The sequence below is a fragment of the Thamnophis elegans genome, chromosome 4, assembly GCF_009769535.1.
Source record: "Thamnophis elegans isolate rThaEle1 chromosome 4, rThaEle1.pri, whole genome shotgun sequence".
Lineage (NCBI taxonomy): Eukaryota > Metazoa > Chordata > Lepidosauria > Squamata > Colubridae > Thamnophis > Thamnophis elegans.
In genome coordinates, this window is record NC_045544.1 from 71,601,240 (window position 1) to 71,626,621 (window position 25,382).

At 44.7% G+C, this 25,382-nt stretch overlaps 1 protein-coding gene across 1 annotated transcript in view; it reads left to right on the forward strand.

The window, feature by feature from the left end:
• Positions 1 to 325: 325 nt before the first annotated feature.
• Positions 326 to 25,382, forward strand: part of CATSPERE (catsper channel auxiliary subunit epsilon) — a 74,164-nt gene continuing 49,107 nt past the window's right edge. Inside the window, exons 1-2 of the mRNA XM_032216042.1 lie at positions 326 to 538; positions 24,252 to 24,726. Of these exons, the coding sequence (XP_032071933.1) occupies positions 326 to 538; positions 24,252 to 24,726 (688 nt within the window). The remainder of the gene's footprint in view (positions 539 to 24,251; positions 24,727 to 25,382) is intronic.

Below are 25,382 nucleotides of genomic sequence, written 5' to 3' on the forward strand. Positions count from 1 at the left end.
CAGAGGGAGAACAGCCCCCAAAGTGCATGCAAGACCATTGAAGTCCATTGCGAGACTGCTGAGCGAGGACACTCTGACAGCGAGGACAAGGTCTACCGCATGCACACAGAAAAAAAGAATTGGCGCGGAAATTCGAAACCCATTTCCCATCTTGCACTGGCTGTGGGGACAACCACCAGCAATCTGCCTGCTGTTTCTGAGATGCCATTTGCCAACGTGGCGACCATAAGGGGCACATCATGAGGGTCTGCCGAAGCGAATTCCCTGCAGCACCAAAGCAGCTGACCATCCACACCACACACCCAAGACCACCAAGGTGAGAGACATGGAAGCCATGGCAAAAGCAGACCTGGTTGGACAACAACGCTATGTTCCAGACAACCATCAGGCAAGCAAGTACCCCACGGAACAAAACGTTGAGGATCTCCATCTCCTTGAGGGTTCTCCCTGCTCCATGGAGATTGATACCAGCTCGTCACTGACCATCATGTCCTGGGCCATGCTTAAACAGGCTGCCCCCAACTTGAGGAGGCACAAGGTGAGGGTTCCAGACCTGCACATGAGCGATTACCAAGGGAACCGAATCCTGGTTCTGGGCCAAGGCACTTTCTGAGTGCAATTAAAATCATTCAATGGACTGCTTCCTGTGACTGTGGTCAGTGGAGCCCTGCAGAGCCTCCTAGGCTTAGACTGGTTCGAATCCCTGGGCTTGGGGGTGACTGGAATCAATGCCGTTTGTGATGCCAGCACCAAAGAACTGCTAAGGGAGTTCGAGGATGTCTTCAGCACCAGTCTGGGCAAGTATGTGGGGACCCCAGTATTATTTAATTTGAACCCCAACATTTCCCCCATTAGATTAAAGCCCCGGAGAGTCCCTTTTGCTCTCCGACCCAAAATTGACCTCGAATTGGACAAACTAATTGGCCAGAGGATTCTGGAGTCGGTTGATCACGCACGCTGGGAGACTCCTATAGTGCCCCAGTCAAGCCTGATGGGTCTGTCCACATCTGTGTGGACTACAAGTACACCATCAATAAGGCCCTACAACTGAGCTCTTACCTGGTGCCCATTGACCAGCATTTGCTTCATTCCTTTGGTTTGGGAAAAGTACTTGCAAAATTAGATATGGTGCAGGAATACCAGCAGTTGCCTGTAGATGGCACCACAGTGGAGGCCCAAACCATTGTGATGCATAGGGGTGCATTTAAATGCACCCGGCTGCAATTCGGAGTTAGTATTGCCCCTGGATTGTTCCAAAGCATCATGGAATGGCTTTTGCAGGGGATACCAGGAGTCATCCCCTATTTTGATGACATCTTGGTATTAGCTGCAAATAAGGAGCAACTTTTTAAGATTACAAACTGTTTTGACCAGAATTTAGAGAAAAAGGCCTCTGTCTGAAAAAAGAAAAATGCCAAATTAATGTACCAAGGGTTGAATTTCTGGGGTACTTGATCAACGGCTCTAGAAACAAAAAAATTAAAGCAATCCAGGACACCCCACACACATACCTCGCATAGGGCAGACCTGAAGCTGCCACATTTGCCGCTGTGAAGAGACTGCTGTCAGCGGACACATTCCTGGTCCAGTATAACCAGACTCTGCCACTTGTGCTGACTTGTGACGCCTCTCCGTTTGGCTTCGGGGTGGTCCTCAGCCACCGCATGCCCAATGGAACTGAGGCACCCATTGTCATTACTCAAGGACGCTGTCAGCTGCTGAGCGCAACTACAACCAACTGGACTGTGAGGCTCTGGCTGCGGTAGCTAGAATCAAGGTTCCACGAGTACCTGTATGGCCATGACTTTGAAATCATCATGGACCATAAGCTGCTTTTGGGGCTACTGGCTGGAGATCGACCAACTCCAGCATCGCTGTCACCGCGAATGACTCGTTGGACTATTTTCCTCGCACCTACAGCTACTGCCATGTTCACCGGGTCATTGTTCCAGCCAAACAGCGAGTTGCAGTATTGGAGGCCTTTCATGTAGGGCATCCGGGAATTGTCTGGATGAAATCTTTGGCAAGGAGTTATGTGTGGTGACCTAACATGGATGGGGAGATTGAAGAGTGGGTGGCTACCTGCACAGCATGCCAAGAGTCCAGACCAGTTCCCCCAGAGGTATCTGCTAAGGAATGGGAATGGCCTCAGTCACCCTGGTCAAGGGTGCACATTGACTTTGCCGGCCCTGTTCACGGCCAAGTCTTCATGGTAGTTGTGGACGCCTACTTGAAGTGGCTAGAGATAGTCCTTATGACTGCTACCACAACAGAAGCGGTCATCAAGGCACTACAGAGACTTTTCTCCACTCACCCTGTCCGATGCCTTAGTCTTGGACAACGGGCCCCAATTTACAGCCATGCAATTTGAGACTTATTTAGCTTCTCAGGGAATCAGACATGCCCTGGTCATTCCCTTCCATCTGGCCAATAATGGACAGGTAGAGAGAATGGTGCGATCTGCAAAAGAAGCCCTATCCAGGATGGGGCCGGGAGATTGGCAAACATGGATAGACCAGTTCCTCCTTTACCAGCACATCACTCCAAGTGCAACCGCTGGCAGAAGTCCCGCCGAGCTTCTGATGGGTCACTGGCTAAGATCGCCCTTAGACTGGCTACACCCAAACTACTCTGCCATGACACCACCAGATTCGACTGGCAAACTTAGACACTTTAGAGTAGGGGATCGAGTTTATGCCCACAACTACGCTGGAAGGGGCTCTCTGGATTCCTGCCATGGTTACAGGAATCACTCCTACCAGTTGGAGCTTGAAGATGGTAGAATTTGGAGGCAGCACATTGACCAACTCCGAGGTCACATCTCCAACTCCAATCTTAAGCACCCAGAGGTAACTCCTGCATGAGTTAGCCAAAGCCCTACCCAAAAGGAGCACAAATTCACTCCTTCCACAGAGTACTCAAGCCTGAAGATACCAGGTTACTTATCTGGTGAAGTTAGAGGGCCGCAGTGAGTTCCAAGCGAACCGGCTCGAGAAACTCCAGCTGAGCCTTGTGGAAAGTTCAAGGAGCTTCCACCAGGTGAAGCCAGAGAGACAAAAGGTCCATCTGACCTGACCAAAGTTTCAGCACCGACTGAACTGCACAGGCCAGAGAGAGTCACTAGAAAACCCGCCTACCTGCGTGATTACATAAACAGCTGGATCAGCCCAACTAAGAGGGGAGGGGTGTTACATACTGACAGACAATATGGTAATTTCCATCAAGGTCCTCTGATCCAGCGGGAGAATACTCAAAGGTGATTGGTTAAGATGCCTGAAAGCTCCCTATAAAAGGGCTGATGCCAGATAGAGTCTTTGCTGGATTGTACATAGTTGTCACTTAATAAAGAGCTGTTGTTGCTGAAGCCTGAGTCTTACCTATTCCATTCACTCTATCTTAACAGTTTACTTCTTGATTATTGGTCTAGTATTAATCTTGATATTAATCTTTGCTTATCTGGGTGCTGATTGTTAGTGATGTGGTGTTTTGTGTTGTGAAATCCATGAACATCATGAACACTAGTATTTAAGCAGAGCAATCGCATTCCCTTTCTCATTAACTCTGGGAAAATTAAATAGAAAATTAATCTATTTTCTAATAGTTAATAAAATTATTTCAACTTGTTAACTAAACAAATACAATTACTTGCTTGAATAATTACATAACATTTTCAGAAATTTTAAACAGCATTTTTCATAAAAATGAAAAGCCTTACTCTGTAATACTAATCTTTATTTTTTTGTCAGACTATAAAGTTATGGTTATTTGATCCAGAAAATGCAGCCATAGAGGAAGTGCGACATACTGCCAAGTCACCACCAATAGTAGGTATTTTATTTTGAAACAAAAGAGTGACCTTATAATTTACGTGGCATACATATAATGCTATCACATTTTCAGAAGCAAGGTGAAATTGCTTCTTTTTTCCTTAATTGCTGCACAAGAATAGTTTTAGGGGATGGCAGCTGAAGAGAAAACAGATAACTTCAGTCACACTGAATAGTAATTCAGTTGATTTTTTGAAAAATGTGTTCTGAATCAGATTTTATAAATTTAATGGCTGCATATGGGGGATTGCAGATCAAAGGAGAGAAACAAAAACAAAGGGAGAATTCAAGTAAAAGAGAAGAGAAGGGGAAAAGGTAAGAAAAGTTTTCAATGAAAGAGGGTTTTGTTGATATGTTCTTATTTTTTTCCATCATAGCACCAAGGTGGATGCCTATTGATAGATACACGTAGTTGTTATGTATACTGTACAGATGTGTTTGGTTGTCCCAATCAGATCAATGAGCAATGATAGTGTCAAATCTTTGGGCTGGCGGGAGAAACAGGAATATAGCAATGCAGTCAATCAGTGAGGTGACAGTGGACCAAATGACTGGGAAGGGCCAATGGAACTTCCATCAACATCCCCCCTGGCAGAAGCTAAATAGAACTATATTGGGTGGTAGCCTTCCATTGTAAGGATTGCTTAGAGCAGGCCTGTCAAACTGGCAGCCAGTGGGCCAGATGTGTCACGTGCAGGCCTTGCCCACCCAAGCTCCACAAAGGCAAAAAACATTGTGATATGTCGTGATACATCATGTGACGCTATCGAGTTTGACACCCATGCCTTAGAGAGTGGTTGGAAATCAGCAGAGCTTGGTGGGTCTTTATTCCAGTTGATGGGTGACATGGAATGGGCTCCAGAGAGTGCAGTGGAGCAAATGACAGTTGACTAGTGGCTTAGACTCCTATCCTCCATCTTGAGTCTGCTGCTGCAGAGAAAACAGAGACACTGGGCTGACACAGAACAAAGAACTGGTGATGGTTACAGGGTCTTAGCCATTGAAACCATTAGTGATCAGGCTGTTTGCTGTACTGGGTCCAGGGAAAAGCAGCATATCTGTGGGGTGGTGTTAGGATGAGTGCCTTGTTTTTTGTGGCTGCTATTCAAGCAACCATAAGATCTAGCAGTCATTTTGATGGATTCTGTCCCCTATAACAGAGCAGAATAACAGAGTTGGAAGAGACCTTGGAGGTCTTCTACTCCAACCCCTGCTCATGCAGGAAGCCCTATACCATTTCAGACAAATGATTATCCAATCTCTTCTTAAAAACTTCAAATGTTGAGCATCCACAACTTCGGGATGCAAATGTTGAGCATCCACAACTTCGGGATGCAAGTGTGCAAACACACTTACCAGACTTCTTGCTACTATGGTTAACTCCCCGGTTCGTACCATTGCAGCTGACTCCCGAACTCACTTTACCCCCCCAGCCCCTCCCCCCTCTGGACTACACTGAACTTTTCAGAAGAGCCCCCCCTCAAGGTAGGCCCTCCCTTAGGAGAGGGCAGAAGACACCTCTGGACTACCTTAAACTGAACATTGTGTCTATGAGCCCGTGCAATTTTTAAACTTTTAAATTTTAAATTTTACTTTAATACGGTATGTTGAGTGCATGGGACTGCTTGGGATGATATGAATGATCTCACTTTTATTACTATTACTGTTGTAACTTTGTGTTTTAATTATTTCGTGAGGATTGTTTGAGTGAGAGTTTGGGTATGACTGATTCGGAGGACCTGCCGGGGTATACGGGGGTCATCGGGGTGGTTGGGGGGACCACAACCACGGGTGAGGGTCGGAGCATTGCGGTCATGACAGGGAGAGGCAGATACGGCGGGGACTTTAGGGCAGGCCATCATCGGGGAAGGAGGGCTCGCTGTGTCATAGAGATCCCTCCTTCCGGCCCTAGGAGTCCCACTCCAAGGTCAGATGGCGCGGGTGTTCAGGACCCTGGTCTCAGGCTGCTGTCGCTAAATGCCAGGTCTGTTGTTCATAAGGCCCCCCTCATCCGGGACTTGATAACTGATGAGGGCGCAGACCTGGCATGTATTACTGAAACATGGCTGGGCCCTGAGGGAGGAGTCCCCCTCGTCGAGATGTGCCCAGCCGGATTTCAGGTGCTACACCAGCCGAGAGCCCAGGGAAGGGGTGGCGGTGTGGCTATTGTAGTCCGGGAGTCTTTAGTACCTCGTAGGATCCCTGCTCCGGAGCTTGTCGGGTGTGAGTCCCTGCTAGTGAAGCTGGACCTCAAGGGTCAAGTGGGTTTGCTGCTTACGTACCTGCCTCCCAACTACGTTGCAGCAGCCCTCCCCTCGCTCCTCGAGTCAGTAGCCGAGCTAGCGGTTGAGTTCCCTAGACTTATAGTTCTGGGGGACTTTAACTTGCCTTCGCTCGGTGAACACTCTGATGGAGCGCAGGAGTTCATGGCTTCCATGACAGCCATGGGCTTGACTCAAGTAATTCGAGGCCCAACTCACTCAGCGGGTCACACGCTTGACCTCGTATTCCTCTCGGAGCAGTGGAGTTACGATCTTGGTCTGAGGGGTAATGAGATCATACCCCTGTCATGGTCAGACCACTACCTACTGAGGCTAGACTTCCGGAGGCCAAACCTCCACCGTAGGGAGGAGGAACCGACCAGCTGGTTCCGCCCCAAGCGACTGATGGATCCTGTTAGGTTCCAGACGGAGCTTGGGGTTATTCCTGATACCCTCGCCCACAGTTCGGCGGAGACTCTCGTCGCTGCCTGGCACTCGGCAGCTTCGGAGTCTCTCGACCGGATTGCGCCGCTACGGCCCCTCCGGGTCAGCGGCCCCCGGAGGCCTCCTTGGTTTACTGAGGAGCTCCAGGAGGTAAAGCGCCGGAGGAGACGCCTAGAGCACTCGTGGAGGTCCGATAGGTCCGAGTCGAAACGGGCACTTTTGACAGCATGCACCAAGGAGTATATTCGGACCCTAAGAACAACAAAAAGAACATACATTGCCTCCTTGGTAGCGTCCGCCGAGTCCCGCCCAGCCGCCCTGTTTAGGATAACCCGTTCCCTCCTAAATAGGAGGGAGACGGGGGACTCCTTACAGGGTAAGGCTGAGGAATATGTCCAGTTCTTGGCGGACAAAGTTGCCCAGTTTCGAGCGGACCTGGACTCCACCCCAGTAGATCCAGCCGAGACACAAGGAGAAAACTTGGCAAACCATCTCTGGGTTGAGTTTCAGGAAGTTGCCTCTGGGGATGTGGACAAGGCTATGCGAGCTGTGAGTGCCTCCACCTGCATACTGGACCCGTGTCCCTCCTGGCTGGTTGCCAACAGCAGTGAGGTGACACGAGGCTGGATCCAGGCGGTTGTTACCGCTTCTCTTCGGGAGGGGTACTTTCCCACCGCGCTTAAGACAGCGGTGGTGAGACCCCTCCTGAAGAAGCCGTCTCTGGATCCAGCTATTCTTAATAACTATCGTCCAGTCTCCAACCTTCCCTTTGTAGGGAAGGTTGTTGAGAAGGTGGTGGCTCTCCAGCTTCAGCGTACCTTGGAGGAAGCTAACTATCTTGACCCCTTCCAGTCTGGCTTCAGACCCGGTTACAGCACAGAAACCGCTTTGGTCGCATTGACTGATGATCTCTGGAGAGCTAGGGATGGAGGCCATGCTTCCATCCTAGTTCTCCTGGACCTCTCAGCGGCTTTCGATACCATCGACCATGGTATCCTTCTGCGACGACTGCGGGAGATAGGGGTGGGCGGCACTGTCTTGCAGTGGTTCTCCTCCTATCTCTCGGACAGGTCGCAGTCGGTGTTAGTGGGGGGGCAGAGATCGTCCCTGAGGCCCCTAACCTATGGGGTGCCGCAGGGGTCGGTCCTATCCCCCCTACTATTTAACATTTACATGAAACCGCTGGGCGAGATCATCCGAAGGCACGGGATAAAATATCACCAATATGCGGACGATACACAGTTGTATCTGTCCGCCCCGTGCCAACTCAATGAAGCGGTGGACGTGATGAACCGGGGACTGGAAGCCGTTAAAGACTGGATGAGAGCGAACAAGCTGATACTCAACCCAGACAAGACCGAGTGGCTGTTGTGTTTCCCTCCCAAAAATTTGACCACCATACCATCACTCAGGCTGGGGGGACAAAATTTAAACCCCTCAGAAAGGGCCCGCAACTTGGGAGTCCTCCTGGATTCACAGCTAACTTTTGACCACCATCTCTCAGCTGTGACCAGGGGGGCATTTGCCCAGGTTCGCCTGGTGAGCCAGTTGCGGCCCTACCTGAATCGGGAGGCCCTCACAACAGTCACTCGAGCCCTTGTGATCTCTAGGCTGGAATACTGTAATGTGCTCTACATGGGGCTGCCCTTGAAGAGCATCCGAAGACTTCAGCTAGTCCAGAATGCGGCCGCGCGAGTGATCGTGGGCGCACCACGGTTCGCCCACATAACACCGATCCTCCGTGAGCTGCACTGGCTACCTGTTGGTCCCCGGGTGCACTTCAAGGTCTTACTCACCACCTATAAAGCGCTCCATGGTAGTGGATCTGGCTATTTGAGAGACCGCCTTCTGCCAATTACCTCCCTGCGTCCCATCAGATCGCATAGAGTTGGCCTCCTCCGTATTCCATCCGCCAGTCAGTGCCGACTGGCGACTACTCGGAGGAGAGCCTTCTCTGTTGCGGCTCCGACACTATGGAACAATCTCCCCGTGGAGATTCGTACCCTCACCACCGTCCAGGCCTTCCGTACAGCCCTCAAGAACTGGCTAACCCGTCAGGCCTGGGGATAATCTTATTTCGCCCCTCCCGAATGCTGAGTGAATGTTGAGTTTTATTGTCTAATTTACTTTGTGCACATTTCTTTTTGTATTGTCCTACACTCCCCTTCCTTTTTTGATTGTAAGCCGCCCTGAGTCCCCTCAGGGAAAAGGGCGGCCTATAAATAAACTAGAAACTAGAAACTAGAAACTAGAAATTGTTCCACTGATTAATTGTTCTCACTGTCAGGAAATTTCTCCTTATTTCCAGGTTGCTTCTCTCCTTGATTAGTTTCTACCCATTGCTTCTTGTCCTGCCTTCAGGTGCTTTGGAGAATAGATTGACTACTTTATTTATTACGCACCAATAATCCCTGAGATATAGGAACACTGCTGTCTTGTCACCCCTAGTCCTTCTTTCATTAAACTAAACATACCCAATTCCTATCATTGACAACAACTGAAACTTCCTGTGATCAATGTGGTAGTGGAGCTCCCAAGGCAGAGATGCAGGATGGTTATGCTGGTGGCTGGCAAGCATCTGGATCAAGGACACTTGCATGATTTGGCTCCTTTACATATTCTGGTAGTTGGAATGAGGGCTGGGTGTAGCTGTGTCTTTTCTGCTTCCCTCATATGAGAGATAGGAGTGGACGTGGAGTGCTGCTGCCCAGCCATTTGGAATATGTACCGTATTTTTCGGAGCATAAGACGCACCTTTCCCCCCTCCCCTAAAAGAGCGTGGAAATGTTGGTGCATCTTATACACTGAATATAGCCATTTTTGGCCTCCCGAAGGCCCGCCCCCACATCTCATTTTTGTGAAAAATGGGTGAAAAACAGGGGTGTTTTTGCCTTCCCCCACCCCCCCAGAAGCACTGCAGACTTCAGCAGGGCTGGGGGAAAGGGAAAAATGCCCCCATTTTGGTGCAAAACGGGGACGTTTTTGCCTTCTCCCAACCCTGCTGACACCTGCAGAGTGCTCCGGGGGCCGGGGAGGACAAAAACTTTTTTTTCTTACTTACCTCTTCGAAATCTTGCTGCATTTTATACACCGGTATGTCTTATAGTCCGAAATATACGGTAGCTTTTCCTCTTAGGGGAGAGCTGGGGCGTGGGGAGGGCCTTTGTATGGATTTGTCTTGCTAATCAATTGCAACCTTTTCTGGATAGGGAGTTTTGCTCACAGTCACTCATGCCTTGTCACTTCAGTTTTGGTTTGCTGAACTTGAAGATCATTCAGAAGCCATAAATAGTCCAGAACACACTTCTATTGTACAATTGCAATGTCTCCCAGTTTCCTACTTCAAGGTGCTAGTTATAATCTTAAAACCCCTACATGCCATGGGACCAAGTTATTAATTGATAACATCTGAGTCAATATACATCTAATCAGAGTTTTCCAGAAATTCTACCCTACATGTTGTGTTTGCATCTTATTGATATGTTAAATCTTATATCATTAAATGAGTTTCATATTTTTAAGGCAGTGCATAATCTTTTGCATTTTGGAATTTTTATGACATGCATCTCTAGTTGGAATATTTGTTATATATTGCAGAATCACTTTCTGTGAGATGGGAGGCCATATAAATTTCATAAATAAATAAATTTCATAAATAAACATAAATTCGCTTTTTTTCCTCTCCAAGTAATAGCCTTTTTATCTTTTTCACATCATTCAGTTAAGCTACTTTTGAAAGACCCCCAAAAGCCTTTTTCTACTTATATTTTTTCTTGTTCTTGCGCTCTTGTAATTTGTTCTTTTCCTATAGCCTTCAGTTTTATCAATTTAAATATTGTAGAAAAATAACTTTATTAAGAAATAATCTTTAAAAAATTATCTTCCATAAAGGATCATCCTCTAGTTATTCTGAACCATTATATTAGAATTCTTTGTCACTTTCGAGACTGTGACGCTGCATTGTCTTATAGTTGGTCAACTCACCGTAAAAATATATAAATTTCATACTAATCATTATTATTTTTGTATTGTTAAGTTATCTCTGCTGAGAAGTAGAGCTTCATGCAAATGAAATTATATTTATATTTAATAAAAGGATTTTTTTAAAAATTCTCTTAAAAATAATAACTTTTTATTTCACAGTATTCTAGGACCCTTAGCAGCCAGTTCTGGAATTTGGGACAGAGACCTATCATTAGAACATTATTTACAGAAACAGAATATTCTAACACATCGTTTAAGGATGGGTACTGTTCTTTTAATTACATTTTATAGAGTAATGCAGTGCTTTTGAAATGAGAAATGAAGGCGTAGCAAACATGTTAGCCCTCCAGATTATGCTAACTGACAACCATTAGCAACCCTGACTTTGAGATCCAATCTCATATTCTATTGTATTCTACCTTCTCCTGAGACATACATAAAAAGCCATTAACACACCTTTTAACTCAATTTCTGGGACTGAATAATTTTATGTTTAATTTTTGCTGGCACATAAGGACCCCAAGGTAAGTCACCATTGTAAATCTTGGTTTGGTAGCCTGTAAAACTATGATGAAATGTCTGTAAACTAGATGGCTATTGAAAAAGATATAAATACCATAGTTGGTTTTCCAACAGATTCCAGTCCATATCACCCTTGCAATAATGATGTTACTACCATGTTTCCCTAAAAATAAGACCCTAGCCCGATTTTTTGTGGCGGACCTAATATAAGGCCTACCACAAAAATAAGCCCTGGGGGATGGGTGTGGCCATCACAAGAGGCAGTGAATGTGCAGGGGCCAACGGTGTCTTGCAGCAGTCACAGCCCTCCGTCCCCTTGGCGTAGGACAAATACCGATAAGTCTGAGTGTGGAGGCAGAGGGGGAGGGGAGAAGACAGGTGATCCGGACATACTGCCTGGCTGCTTAACTCACAGGAGGCTTGCATGAGGCTAGCGCAGCAGCACTGGCAGCAAGCAGACAATGGTGGGTGAGGGAGGAAGGCAATCCCGATGCCCTGAAAAATTGCTCCGTTTCAAACTGTCCCCTTTGCAAGGAAACGAAGCTTTGTCCTCTGGACAAAAAGTGTTTGGGCAGTTACCACTGGCCCTATCCTCTCCGTCCCACTGTCTGCTTCCCCGCAGCCTCAATCAGGACCAAGCTGTCGGCACAACCCAGCTCCCACCTGCCCTGCCAGGAAGGCAAAGAGCCCATGCAAGACCAGCAGCAGCATGGGCAGCTGGTTAGCAGCCAGCATGGTGTCTGCTGTGATCAAGAAATGTCCCAGCAGCAGCTGGGGAGCAGGCAGGGCAGGTGGAGGCCAGGGCATGCCAAGAGCTTGACCTATTGCAGCTGCGGACAAGCAGACAGTGGGACAGAGAGGATGGGGCCAGCGGTAGCTCCGCTCCCACTCCCGTCAGTCCCCACACTTGCCACCTCCTGCAGTTTAAAAAAATGAGATCTCTCTGAAAATAAGCCCAAGTGCAAGTCCAAAAGAAAATAAGACCAGGTTTTATTTTCAGGGAAACACGGTAATAAACATCTGCAAGCAAACAACCAAATTAAGAAAGCATCAAGAACTCCACAGTTCAGTCCTGAGCTATAGATTCTCTTAGTTCTATCTTAACTACTGCACCGCAATGCACTGACACCAGAAAAACAATTTTACAATTCATCCTTGCACTTATGCCCATTGCAGCATCCCTGCAGTTATCAAAATTCAAGTGTTTTGCAACCACTGGGCATTTATGACTGTTGCAGCATCCTACAGTCACATGATTTCCATTTGCATGCTTCACAATAAGCTTCCCAAAAAATCAATAAGGAAGCTATTAGTAAAATTGCAAGTCACAGTCACATGCTGTTTCGCTTAATAAATACAGATGACATACTACATTTATTTGCCTCAAATATATACATTTGTTGATAATTTGGATGAGCTCCTCTTAAATCTGTTGTTTATTTGTCTGTTGGTATATGTGCAAATCTGTTTGTATATGTGTGGCATTAGATTAATTATGATTTTAAAGTGAATTAGTACTCAGTAACCATTTGATAAGCACAAGAACTGTGCTGTTGTGAATATAAGTACTATATACTTCATCGCTACAGTATTAATATTGATAGACTATGTTTGTATAGATCGGCTTAATGTACATTGAAATGTTAAATTGAAATGCTATTTAACCAATTTATTATTTTCATTGAATTGTTCAGCAAAATTTGCTTTTTTGGACTTAAGTTCAGCATTTAATTGGGAGGTAATTGAAATTTATAGGTAAACATTATTAAATTATTAAAAAGAATTAGGGAATAAATCATATTGATGAAAGCATATTCAAATACTTTGTTTATAAAAATATAATAGCTAATTATTTTTTTGTTTGTTTGCAGAATATGGATGATTGAAATACCTAGCAAAACGAACGACAACATTGCAACCATTGTTGGCGAACTAGTTACTTTTCAGGATTGTTTTGTACTTGATATTCCTTTTACTATTGCCCAGCCTACATACATATTAGGACCCGAAACAGGAGTTTCTGTCACTCTTCCAGCTGATAGTGAAGCTATAATAGAATGGAGTGCTTGTTATCCAAGAACAGTTATCGTAGTGACAGTTGATGGTATCTTCCACACTAGCACGGTATTTTTAAATGTAGAAGAAATATTATTTCCTCCAAGCCTCATACCATCTAGCGCAAGGGACAAAGTCAAAGAAATAGGAATTGTTTTTCCAAATGTCTTCATTCTGATTGAAAACATACTTTATCAGGCAAGAATACGTCAAGTTATCAATGTGGGAAAGATTTATTTTCCAGGAATAAGACTTATTGGAATAAAAACCCAAACTTGGTGTTCTGGAGAATATCCTTTGTCTGTGAGTATTTATAAAATGTTTTATATTTTATTATAAAGGAAGCTGTACTAATCCTTAAAATGAATACACAAGTGTGACCCGTCAAAACCGCGCTCGACTAAACCGCGCCCGATTAAACCGCGTCGCTGACGTCATCAACAGGGCGACAACAGCCAGCGCGGAGAAAGAAGGGCGCTTTAAATAGCGCTTTGAAAGCAAGCCAATTCAACTTAAGGTAAGGGTTAGCTTTAGGGTTAGCTTTAGGGTTAGGTTAAGGGTTAGGGTTAGGTTAAGGGTTAGGGTTAGGTTAAGGATTAGGTTTAGGGTTAGGTTAAGGGTTAGGTTTAGGATTAGGATTCGGTTTAGGGGGGTTAGGTTTAGGTTTAGGGGTTAATTTTAGGTTTAGGGTTTACAGAGTGCTTCTGTCTCCGCGCTGTTGTCGCCCTGTTGATGACATCAGCGACGCGGTTTAGTCGGGCGGGGTTTAGTCAGGCGCGGTTTTGTGGGTGAACCATACACAAGTGCTTCATATAATATGCTGCTAATCTATGACCTCAGATCAGGTGAAATCAGTGATGGGTTTCAAAAATTTTTACTACCTGTTCTGTGGGCGTGGCTTATTTTGTGGGCATGGTTTGGTGGTCATATGACCAGGTGGAAGTGGCTTGGTGGCTTGGCAGTCATGTGACCGGGTGGGAGTGGCTTGGCAGTCATAACCAATTCAGCAGTCCCATTAAACAATAAACAGCAGTCTCCTTTTCTATTCTTTTTAATACTGCTTGAAGTTTTTGCTCTAGGTTTTTTTTTTTTTTTTTACTAGCGGGGAGAGGTTGGCAATGCCTGGGGATTTCTGGAAATTTCTCCTCTGTGAGGCACTAAAAAAACCAAGATAATATAAGGTCTCCTGCTGGAGTAGGGGGTTGGACTAGATGACCTCTGAGGTCCCTTTCATCCCTGGATTGCTGTGCTGTTTCAAAGCATCCTCTGAAGCTGCCTGTGTAGTGCCAGGTTTGTTGTCCTTCCTTCCTCTCCTTTTTGTCTCTCTCCCTCTATCCATCTATCCATACCTCATTCACTTTCCCTTCCCTTTTTCTTCCTTCCCTCCCTTTCTCTCTACTCTTCCTTCCTTCCTTCCTTCCTTCCTTCCTTCCTTCCTTCCTTGTGAAGAACCCAAGAGGTCTTTGGTAGAAGGAAGAAAAGCCAGACATTTTGAAACTAAGAACATGCCCATTGATCATCTGGCATTCTTAGAGTTTCACTATTGATTAGCTTAGCATGAGCAAGGATAGCTAGCCACACTTTCAATAAGCTCTCAACTCAAGCTCCATGCCAGAGGTTTTCAAACTTGGGAACTTTAAGACTTGTGGACTTCAATCCCAGAATTCTCCAGCCAACAGAGCTGAATTCTGGGTGTTGAAGTCCACGAGTCTTAAAGTTCCCAGGTTTGAAGACCTCTCTGCTTCATGCACTTGGGGATCCCCAAACAGTGAGGATTTCTTTCTTTTTCTCTTGAAGCCTCCCCCGCACCCCGCATTTGCTCCAGGGAGCTGCAGGGAGGCTTGCTAGCCCCCCCCCCCACTCTATTTTGGACCTAACAGGCCTTCTTGAAGCCTCTTGGCAACCAAAATGGGTGCAGGCCCCTCCCACCCTATTTTGGGCTAGCAGGCCTTCCTGAAGCATCCTGGGAACCAAAACGTGGCTTTTGAAGATCCTGGAAGGGGCGGGAGAAGGTAAGGTTGCGAGCCCAGGGGAGACGGGGGGCGCAGCAAGCTCTGGAGGTGGTGGCTAGCAAGACTTACCTGTAGGCAGGAGGAAAAGACAGCTCAGTTGGGGCACAGGGCAGGCACAACATGGCAGCTTAGGCAGCCAAGGCAGCTTAGGCAGGGAAGCCACCCCCCAGAAGGTGAGCAATGACTAAGTAGATGGGCAGGGCATTTGCATTTAAAACAGGTTGCGCATGCGCACAACATTAAAAAAGGGGGAAAATACATTTTTTCAATGAAGATAGTTCTGCACATGTGCAGAATAGAAAAGCAAGATGGCACCGCCAAGGATAGAACCGGTATGGTTCACGTGTCTACCGGAGTTACTACCTATCTGGCCGAACCGTACCGTACCGATAGGAACCCACCTCTGGGTGAAATGTTTGACAGATCTTATAGACTACATGAATTACATGAAGTAATAGATTGTGTCAGGATGAATAAATTGGAATTTAGTCTATATTAGTTATGGCAGGGTTGCTTTCTTTCTTAAGGAAATACTTTCCTTTAAGGATCACATTGGCAGTTTGGGGACCTTTTCTTAATGTCTAAATACTAGTGGCTTAGGGTACTTTGTTATAATTTCCCCTGCCTTATCTGATACTAGGGTAAAAGCATGGCTGCTGATGTTTATGCTACAATAATGCTTATGTTAGAATATTTCAGGTGCTCCCTGTGGTTCTGACATTGAAGACAGTCCAAAAAGTCTGACATTTAAAATGGTTAATCATGTGAAAGCCATTGTAATCATATATATTTTTAAACATCTTTATTGCTGTCCTCTTTTTGCCATTGAAGGTGCTGGCTTGATCTTGAGAGTCCTAAATGTTTGGTGGTGGTATTAAAATTTGATTATGCTGAGGACGTACTTTTCCCATTTGAACTCTTGTCAGTAGCAACTAGAACTTCACAATGAAACCCTATCTTAAGATGTATCAACTGCGGGTGCTCTTTAGAACATAGAACAACAAAGTTGGAAGGTACCATGGAAGCCATCTAGTCAGTGGTGGGAGTCAAATAATTTAACAACCAGTTCACCTGGAGTCAGGTTGGCTGTCATGATAGGTGTTGTCCATCCCTATCCTACAGCTCCGCCACAAATGTGGGACAAGCCTCCCATGATGGCCAACTTGAACCTGGGCAAACCAGTTGTTAAATTACCTCCCACTGTCAAAGTGGATCCTGGGCACTCCACTGCAATGGAGAAACAGAAAATGGAATGCGCATGAGGGCAGAAGAAGGCCGCTTTCCTCTTCTCCCTGCTCCTCATCCTTCCCTCATGCTGGCCGCTCAGTTTCCCATTTCTCCATCCAGCACCACGCTGTAGAGCTTGCTCCACCCCCCCATATGCCCTTGCTTCCACCAAGCATTTCTTTGGCCGCATTCCAGCTCTGGCAGGAAGGAGCAGCTGGCATGGATGCTGCAGGCAGAACACCCGCTCGCTTCACCTACCTTCCTGACCCTCTGGCGCTCCACTGGCACTTTGGCCTTGGGCTGCCGCCCCCATTGCTTTAAAGTAAGACAGTTTTCGCCTGAGTGATGTGATGGAAGGCGCCATGTCTCCATTTGGTTTCCATTGCTCCTCTCTTGGACTTTGGGGGACGGTTGTTGTTTTTTCCCCGCCTGGAAGGAAGTTGAATGAAAACCAGATGTGTTTCAGAAAACACAGATTTTCTGGAACACTTCTAACCGGTTCGCTGAACTCACAAAAAATTAGGTATTGGTTCTGCCAAACCGGTGTGAACCCGCTGAATCCCACCACTGCATCTAATCCAACCCCCTGCTCAAGCAGGAGACCCTATACCCATGATAGCAAACCTATGGCACGCATGCCACAGGTGGCACATAGAGCTCTCTCTGTGGGCATGCCAGCAGTCATCCCAGCCCAGCTCCGCTGAGCATGCGCGTGTGCCTTCTGCCAGCCAGCTGGTTTTTGGGTCTCTACCGTGCATCCTGGGGATGCATGTGTGCTTGCATGGGGGTGGGGCACAGGTAGAGGGGGCATTGTATTGCATTATGGAGGTTCGCATGCGTATGCACACCGACTGAACCCCATTTGGGGTCTGAAAGGCCGCCTGCACCAACTTGGAAGCCAAAATGGGCAGGGGGAGAGGTGCATGCACGGGGGGCACTTAAATTGCATGTTGGGTTGCACATGCACATGTGCTTTGAGCACTCGGCACCAAAAAAGCTAGCCATCTCTGCCCTATACCATTTCAGACATATGGCTTTCCAGTCTCTTTTAAAAATCCTCCGTTGTTCAGGCACTCACAACTTCTGAAAGCAAGCCACTCCACTGGTTGATTGTTCTTACTTCTCCTTACTTCTAGGTTGCTTCTCTTCTTGATTAGTTTCCATCCATTTTTCTTGCCTTGCCTTTGGGTATTTTGGAAAATAGTTTGATACCCCTCATCTTTGTGACAGCCCTTCAAACATTGATACACTGCTATCATGTCTTCCCCTAGCCTTTTTTTCCTAGACTAGACATACTCAATTCCTGCAACCATCCTTTATATGTTTTAGTCTCCAGCCTCCTAATCATGCTTGTTGCTCTTCTCTGCACTCTTTATTACTGTCCTCTGTCTAGATTCTTTTTTGCCTTTTTCAGATTTTAAACAGTTTTTGAAATATATAAGACTATGCCTAGGAACCGTTGCTTGAAGTAGATTCCCTGCTTCAGGGGCCCTCCCTTCCTTGTCCCACCTACTGACTCATTTAACTGACAGCTGTGGCAATAAAACACACCTTTTAAAGCTATAAATAGTTCATTCTTGAATTATTGGGCCAGGAAATGAATATGGAAGAAATGATACTTATGTGACAGTCAGTAAGCAAGCTAGGTAGAAAGACCTGAAGATATGTTACCTAGCTCTATAATCTTTAAAATGTATTAAGTGTGAACTTTAAATACTATAACTAACAATCTGGAGAAGACTTAGATATATTTAAGCAACAGAGAAACTTCTGTGTTTTGAGACATTTCTCTCTGCAGGATACCAGAAATTAAGAGTATAATATTGATATTCTCATTATATCTTTCTTTTGATCTTTATATGATATCTAATGACATTTTAAATTACAAAGTATGTTGAGCTACAGTAGAATTATTTGTTTATACAGTAACTACTAAATAGTGCAGCGGTCGCCAAACTTTCTGGCACCAGGGAATAGTTGTGGAAGATAATTTTTCCACGGACTGGGGAGAGGGGGGTTTGCATGCAACCTAGATCCTGTGCATGTGCAGATGAAGTTTTACTCACCCATCGCTTGTGTGGCCCGGACTCTTAACAAGCCATGGATAGGTATTGGTCAGTGGCCTGGAGATTGGGGATTGGAGAACCGTGCTACAGTGGTGTATTAGACCAGGACTGAGAGACTCGGGTTCAAATGTCCAGCAGATCAAACAATTCATTGGTTCAGTTTGGTTTAGTTATTTTATTTCAGCTCATCTTACCTCATAGGCTTGTTGTTTGTATGATTAGATTATTCCATGTTTGTTATCTTTAGCAGAAATGTGGGAAATAGATACAACTAAATACGTATGACTGCTAAATACAGTAGTCTGACTCTGTCATTTTGGAAGCAACTATACCAGGGGTGGGTTCCTGCCAGTTCTAACTGGTTCATAGAAGAGGTTTCACAAATCTACCATACCGGTTAGAACTGTTCCAGCTGTGGAAGGAAGGAAGGGGCTTCTTCAGAGGACCCGAGGCAAGAGCAGTGTTGAAGCCCTCTCTGAAGCAGCTGGAAAAGGTACGTGTGGGTCAGAGGGAGAGGGAGGAATTCAAACTTCAACCTTCTGGTGCTGTGTGGGGCTTTGGCCAAAGGCTAGAGGGAAGGACCCTGGACTCGCTTGTGCTCTCCCTCCCCAAGTGTGGTTTGATTGCAGGCGGAGCCATGTTGCCTTTTCAAACCTGTAATCAGTGAAGCTGGGCTGGATTTTTACATAGCCAATCTGGGGAAAGTGTGTGTGCTACAGCATGGCTCATTGCCTGGCTTCCTGCCTCCTCCTGTGATCTCCTCAGTGCTCGCTCATGCTCTCATTCCCCCAAATGTAGTGACTTCCTCTACAGGCCCCATCCATTTCTCCCCCCCCCCCCACATGCACACACAGCTGAATAAAGCTATGTAAAAATCCAGCCCAGCTTCTCTGATTACAAGTTTGAAAAGGCAACGTGGCTCCGCCTGTAATCAAACTACATTTGAGGAGGGAGAGCACAAGTGAGCCCTGAGGAGACCACAGGAGGAGGCAGGAAGCCAGGCAAAGAGCCATGCTGTAGCACACACACTTTCCCCCAGCTCCTTTCTTTCGGAAGGCTTGGATTGGCTCCCTTCCGGCTTTTCTGCCTCTCTTTTCACCCCAGCCTGCCAGCAGGAGGTGAGTGGGTGGGCTTTATTGCGTTCCAGGCATTTCCCACCCAGAGAGCAGCTGCATTTGCAATGGGGGAGGTGTTTGAGGAAGGCAGCGGGGTGGCAGAGGAGCTGCTTTCAAGCTATTGGAAAAGATATCCAATCCAACTTGTAATTGGTGAAGCTGTGTGTGTGTGTGCGCGCGCTCATGTGTTTGAGAGAGAGTGATTGAGAGAGGGAAGGGGCTAGGGGAGATAATCCAATCTAACTTCTGTGTGTGTGTGTGTGTTTGAGAGAGGGGGGAGGGAGGAAGGAGGGGAAGGGAGAAGAAAGAGAAGGAAACTTCTTTCGCAAAGAAGAGGGAAAGGGAGAAAGAAAAGAAAGAAGGAAACTTCTTTTGCAAAGGAGAAAAACAAATGCTGCCGCTTTACATCGGAACTGAGCATGCCTGGCTGTGGAATTCTGGGAGTTGAAGTCCACAAGTCTTAATAACTTTAAATTGAAAAGGTGCAGGAAAGATTGGTTATATGGTTGATTATATGGTTATATATGGTTATATGTTACATGCAGTGACGTGCGGTCAGCTTTAGCCCTGGTGAAGCACTTTTTAGACTTGTGGACTTCAACTCCCAGAATTCCACAGCCAGGCATGCTCAGTTCCGATTTAAAGCGACAGCATTTTCCCCCCTTGCAAAATAAGTTTTCCCATTCTTTTTCTTCTCCCTCCCCCTCCTTCCTCCCTCTCCCCCTCCCTCCCCCCTCTCTCAAACAGACACACGCACACAGAGAAGTTGGATCCCTCTCTCATTCACTCACTCTCAAATACAAACACAGAAGTTGGATTGGATATATTTTCCAAAGGCTTGAAAGCAGCTCCTCTGCCATACCCCACCTTCCCCTGCTGCCTCCCGATCAAACTTTTTGAATTCTTCCCCCCTCTCCACATGCACCTTTTCCAGCTGTTTCAGAGAGGATTTCAACTCTGCTTCTCCCTGCCCTGCCCTCCCCTCTTGAAAAGCCAGAGCTCTGAAGTCAGACTGAGCTAGTCGCCTCGAGAGAACTCTAAAAAGCCTCTAAAAATGCCCTCTACAGGAGGCGAGAGAATACGTGCCTCATTTGCATAAGGAATTCTTCGCTTGTTAACCCTTGCTTAACTCTTAAAAGGTGAAAAATTCCTTATGCAAAAGAAGCCCCTAGTTCTCTGGCCTTCTCCAAGTTAATACTGAGAGTAGACACCAAGCCACTGTGACTTGAAATCTGGTAGCAACTACCCTGGCTTTAATTATTTTAAGAAAATTATTTAAAATCCTTTCCTTTCCCTGAGGAGACTGGTGAGGCCCCGCCTCCCTTGCCTCTAGTGACTGCACGTCCCTGGTTATATGGTTTTATGTTTTTGAAGTTTTGGGGTTTGTGCAATGTGAGCATTATGTTTCTAAAAGGATTTGGATGATTCCCTGCTTGTGAATGGAGCCAAACTTTTTTTAGGGTCATTACCTCATTATCTCTATCTGGCAGGCATGTGGAATGAGCCTCAGGCAGGCTTCTTTGTTAGCAGAAAGAAAGAAAAACAGCACAGCAATTTATGGCTAGAAAGCTACTAGGAGGTCATCTAGCCCAACCCCATGCTGCAGCAGGAAACCTTAGATTATATGGATTATTTTGGTGCTTCTAACAGAGAGGAAAATTGCCAGAAAGGAGAAATAGTTTACTAGGACAAGGCTGCAATGCAGAGGAAGGCAGAGATAGTCCTTGACTTATGACTACAATTGAGCCCAAAATTTTGGTTGCTAAGCAAGAGCGATGTTAAGTGAGCTTCACTACATGTTACCCAATCCATGACATCTCCTAGTGAGTGACATCAAGTTAGCCACTCCCACCTGGTCACATGACTGCCAAGTCACTCCCACAAAACAGGCCACACGTACAGAATAGGTTCTAAAAAAAATTGAAACCCACTACTAAACTATACGTAATTTCTTTTTGTTCATTAGAGAGCAACAACATCTAGAAACTGATGCCTTAGCAGAGGGTGGGGAACCTGTAACTTCGTTAGATCTTCGTGAAATAATTTTGTTTTGCTTCAGTGAAATTTTTCATGTTCTGAAGGCATCATATGTGTTCATTCTCTATATAAAGAAATTAGAAGCTGCAACAAGACATCATCTCAACAGACCATAGATTGTTAAGGAATTATCTCTGCTGTTGGATTAAAGTGCTATTCATGTTAAACATATTTCTCATATTCATCTTAACATGCAACGAGCCGAGGTGGCGCAGTGGTTAGGGTGCAGTACTGCAGGCCACTTCAGCTGACCGTTATCTGCAGTTCAGCGGTTCTAATCTCACCGGCTCAAGGTTGACTCAGCCTTCCATCCTTCCAAGGTGGGTGAAATGAGGACCCAGGCTGTGGGGGCGATATGCTGACTCTGTAAACCGCTTAGAGAGGGCTGAAAGCCCTATGAAGCGGTATATAAATCTAACTGCTAAATCTAACTGCTATTGCATAGGCAGTAAAAACAAATGTCTCCAATTTATATTATCTCTGTAGTAATGGCGTATCCAGACAATTAACATATGAGATCTACTTTAAACATTTATGTTAGGTTAGCATTATGTAGACAATTCTAAATAAGCAGGAAAATCCTAACTACAATATACCGGTATATTCAGAAATTTAAAAGAAAGGCATTTAGAGAAAAAAAATACAAGGAATTAAGATATCTGTCCCAAGAATGTTACAAACAAACAGGTAGGTTGTCAGATGGCCAGTCAGAAAATCCAAATAATAGGCAATTTCTTCTTCGTTTTAGTTACTTCTCTCCTTGATAAGTTTCAATCCATTGTTTTTTGTCCTGCCTTCTGGTGCTTTGGAAAATAGGTTGGCTTCCTCTTTCTGGCAGCTCTCAAATATTGGAACGCTGTTATCATGTGTCCCCAAGTTTTTCTTTTCACTAGACTAGACATACTCAATTACTGCAACCGTTTTTCATATGCTTTGGCCTTTTTGTTGCTCTTCTCTGCAATTTTTACAGAAACCCAACATCTTTTTTACATTGGGGTGACCAAAACTAGACGCAATGTTCCAAGTGTGGTCTTACCAAGGCATTATAAAACAGTATTAATTGAGATCATGTGATCTCAATTTTACCCCTCTCTTACTACAGCTTACATTGGCTTTTTTGACAGCTGCAGCACCCTGCTGGCTCGTATGTAAGTGATTGTCAACTGACAATATTGCTTCACTGCTGTACTCCAGGCACCTAGTCACTCTTTGAACAATCCAAACTTCTTTGCACCTTCATCCCCTCAAACTTGTCAGTTGACAAGTGACAAATCACCTAACAAGCTGTGATGCAATTGAATGGGGGATGGTGTAAAGAGGTTTGGATTGTTCAAAGAGTGGTTAGGTGCCTGGAGTATAGCAGTAAAGCAATATTGTCTGGCTTGATGCCCATAGTCAAAGTATCTTATCTTTTCAAAGTCCTATCTCATTTGATCCAATCAGGCTTAGTCTGGCAATCCTCTGATTTCTAACATGGGATCTAGCATTGGCTTCTGTGAGCGTCTTGCATTTCCTCCAGCTCTTTTCACATAAGAACTTCAAGAATGTTATATCAACCTTTTATGATATAGACCAACTGTCTTATGCCAACTTTCAGCCTTATCTCCCACGAATATATTAATTTTCAGGTCTTCAAGGAAAATCTCTCCATATCAGGCATACTACCATAAAGGAAAAGTGGTAGGTTGCAGGTGGTACTCCCCGGTATGGGCATACCGGAGCCTGCCCGGAGTACTGGGTACCATTCTGGTATGATGCTCCAGCTGGGCCACCCACCGGTCTGCACTCCTTACCTGTCCTTTGAAGCCTTCAGCGCTTCCATGCATGTGCATGGCACATTCAGTGCCCGTGCAACGCTCCGCTGAGCAGCTGGAGCATCACGGAGCCTTGCGGAGGTGTCGCTGGAAGGTAAGACGCATGCGCGTGCTGCACATCTGTGCGCGCACTGCGCATGTTCATGTGGAGGACGCTGGGCCCCATTGCAAACATACTGGTTGCAACCGGATCCGGAACCCACCACTGATACAGAAACTCAGAAAAGTTTTTTAAAAAGCAGAATTACAATTAGGCTAATATAAGATAGTTTTTCTTCTCATGGTCTGTATGGTACACATTTGTGGTTCTCATTTTATGTAAGCATTTATATGCTATTACACATGGATTTCTTTTTATTAATCTTTTCTCATTACTTGATGTACCTGTTCTATTATGAAATAATTAATTCTCTATGTAGCAATACAGAGGTGCACATGGAAGATAAAAGAGGAAGATACATAGTACATAGAACCAAAATGCTGATATATAAAACCAAAAATACATAGGACAAGAATTTAAACAAATATCTGTTATAATTAAGCTAATGTAACTACATTTTCTCAATTAGAGAAATACCTTTTTTTATTAGAATAGCAATTCATTGTCATGAATGTTTGAGTTAAGTGAGGTTGAACTCTATACTCTTATTAGTTCCAAATATCAATATACTATATTATGTTTGTCAAATTTCAAATATGTTATGGCTGCAAGAAGTATAGCAATTATATGTAAGCACAATTTTTCTCTGTTTTTGATTGTCCTTTTATAAGTTGAAAATATGCTGTCATGATACTGTTAATTTTAATGAATATCATATAAACATTATAATCATATTGTTATTTTGTAGAATTTGGAACATTATTTTCATAATTTTGTTTTCCTACAGGAGGGCAGAAAATTAAGTGAAATAATTTTATGGTCACAAGACAAAGTTTTTCTTGGATATCCTGAGAATGAATTTCATCTATTGATAACTGTACAACTATTAAGAGAAAAACTAAAATTAAAAAGAACTGTTAATCTATTAATAGTAGGTGCTTGCTATGACTCACTTATTGCTTCAGTTTTAATACTGATAGAATGCACTGGCTGTATAAGCACAAAAGTATTATACATGGCTTGCTATAAAGAAGATACAGATAAGTGGATCTTGAAAGACTTTACCCTAGATACACCCGCTGTTGGTACCATACATATGGAAGTCATACTTTCAGGAGTAACATCCTTGGTGTTGTGGGATGATGATACCATTTTCTATACTTACAAAGAGCATAAACAACATGGTTATCTTCTGGATTCTGAAACAAAAAGCAAATTTTCAGCAGCATCTAAAGGATCTAAAATTCATCAAATTGTTATTGGTTAAGTATTCTATGTTTTAATATAAATATAAGATGGAACTGATTACCTTTCAAACAGCAAAGTGTCAAACCTTGTAGAGGTACGATTAATAACAAAATTTTAAATTGTGTGAAAAATGAAGTGCATTTGTCACAAGATATTGTTTGAACTACTTAGTCAATAAGAGAGCTGTATGGCCCTAATGAGAAGATGATTGTGAGTGAGTAGGGGCTGCTGCAGCTATATGGTGAATAGGTGGTCCAAGAAGGGAACCATTGGTTGGCTTGTTCAGGAAGAATAAAGAGAACTGTATTGAAATCTGACTGGGTGACAAATGTAAGCCCCTATTTAACATTTGGCTTCCAGAATCCCCGATGTTTCAGCAACTGTGATAAAAAGGAAGGAGAATGGGGATGATCTTCTATGAGACTTTAATGTCCTAGAATTCAGTAGGGATGCTAAACCTGGTCTTTCAATTAGCAGAGTAAAGTAATGTAATTTAGGCAGAATAATAAAATGAGACAGATAAAGACAGAAATTTATTCCGGAATGGTATCAGACTTTGGTCAGAGTAGAGGGACATTATGAGTTTGGCTTCAGACAGCAATTTTTTTGTGGCTATCTGGCATTCAAGTCAGAACTATATTCTGATGGTATCACCTAATAAAATAATTAT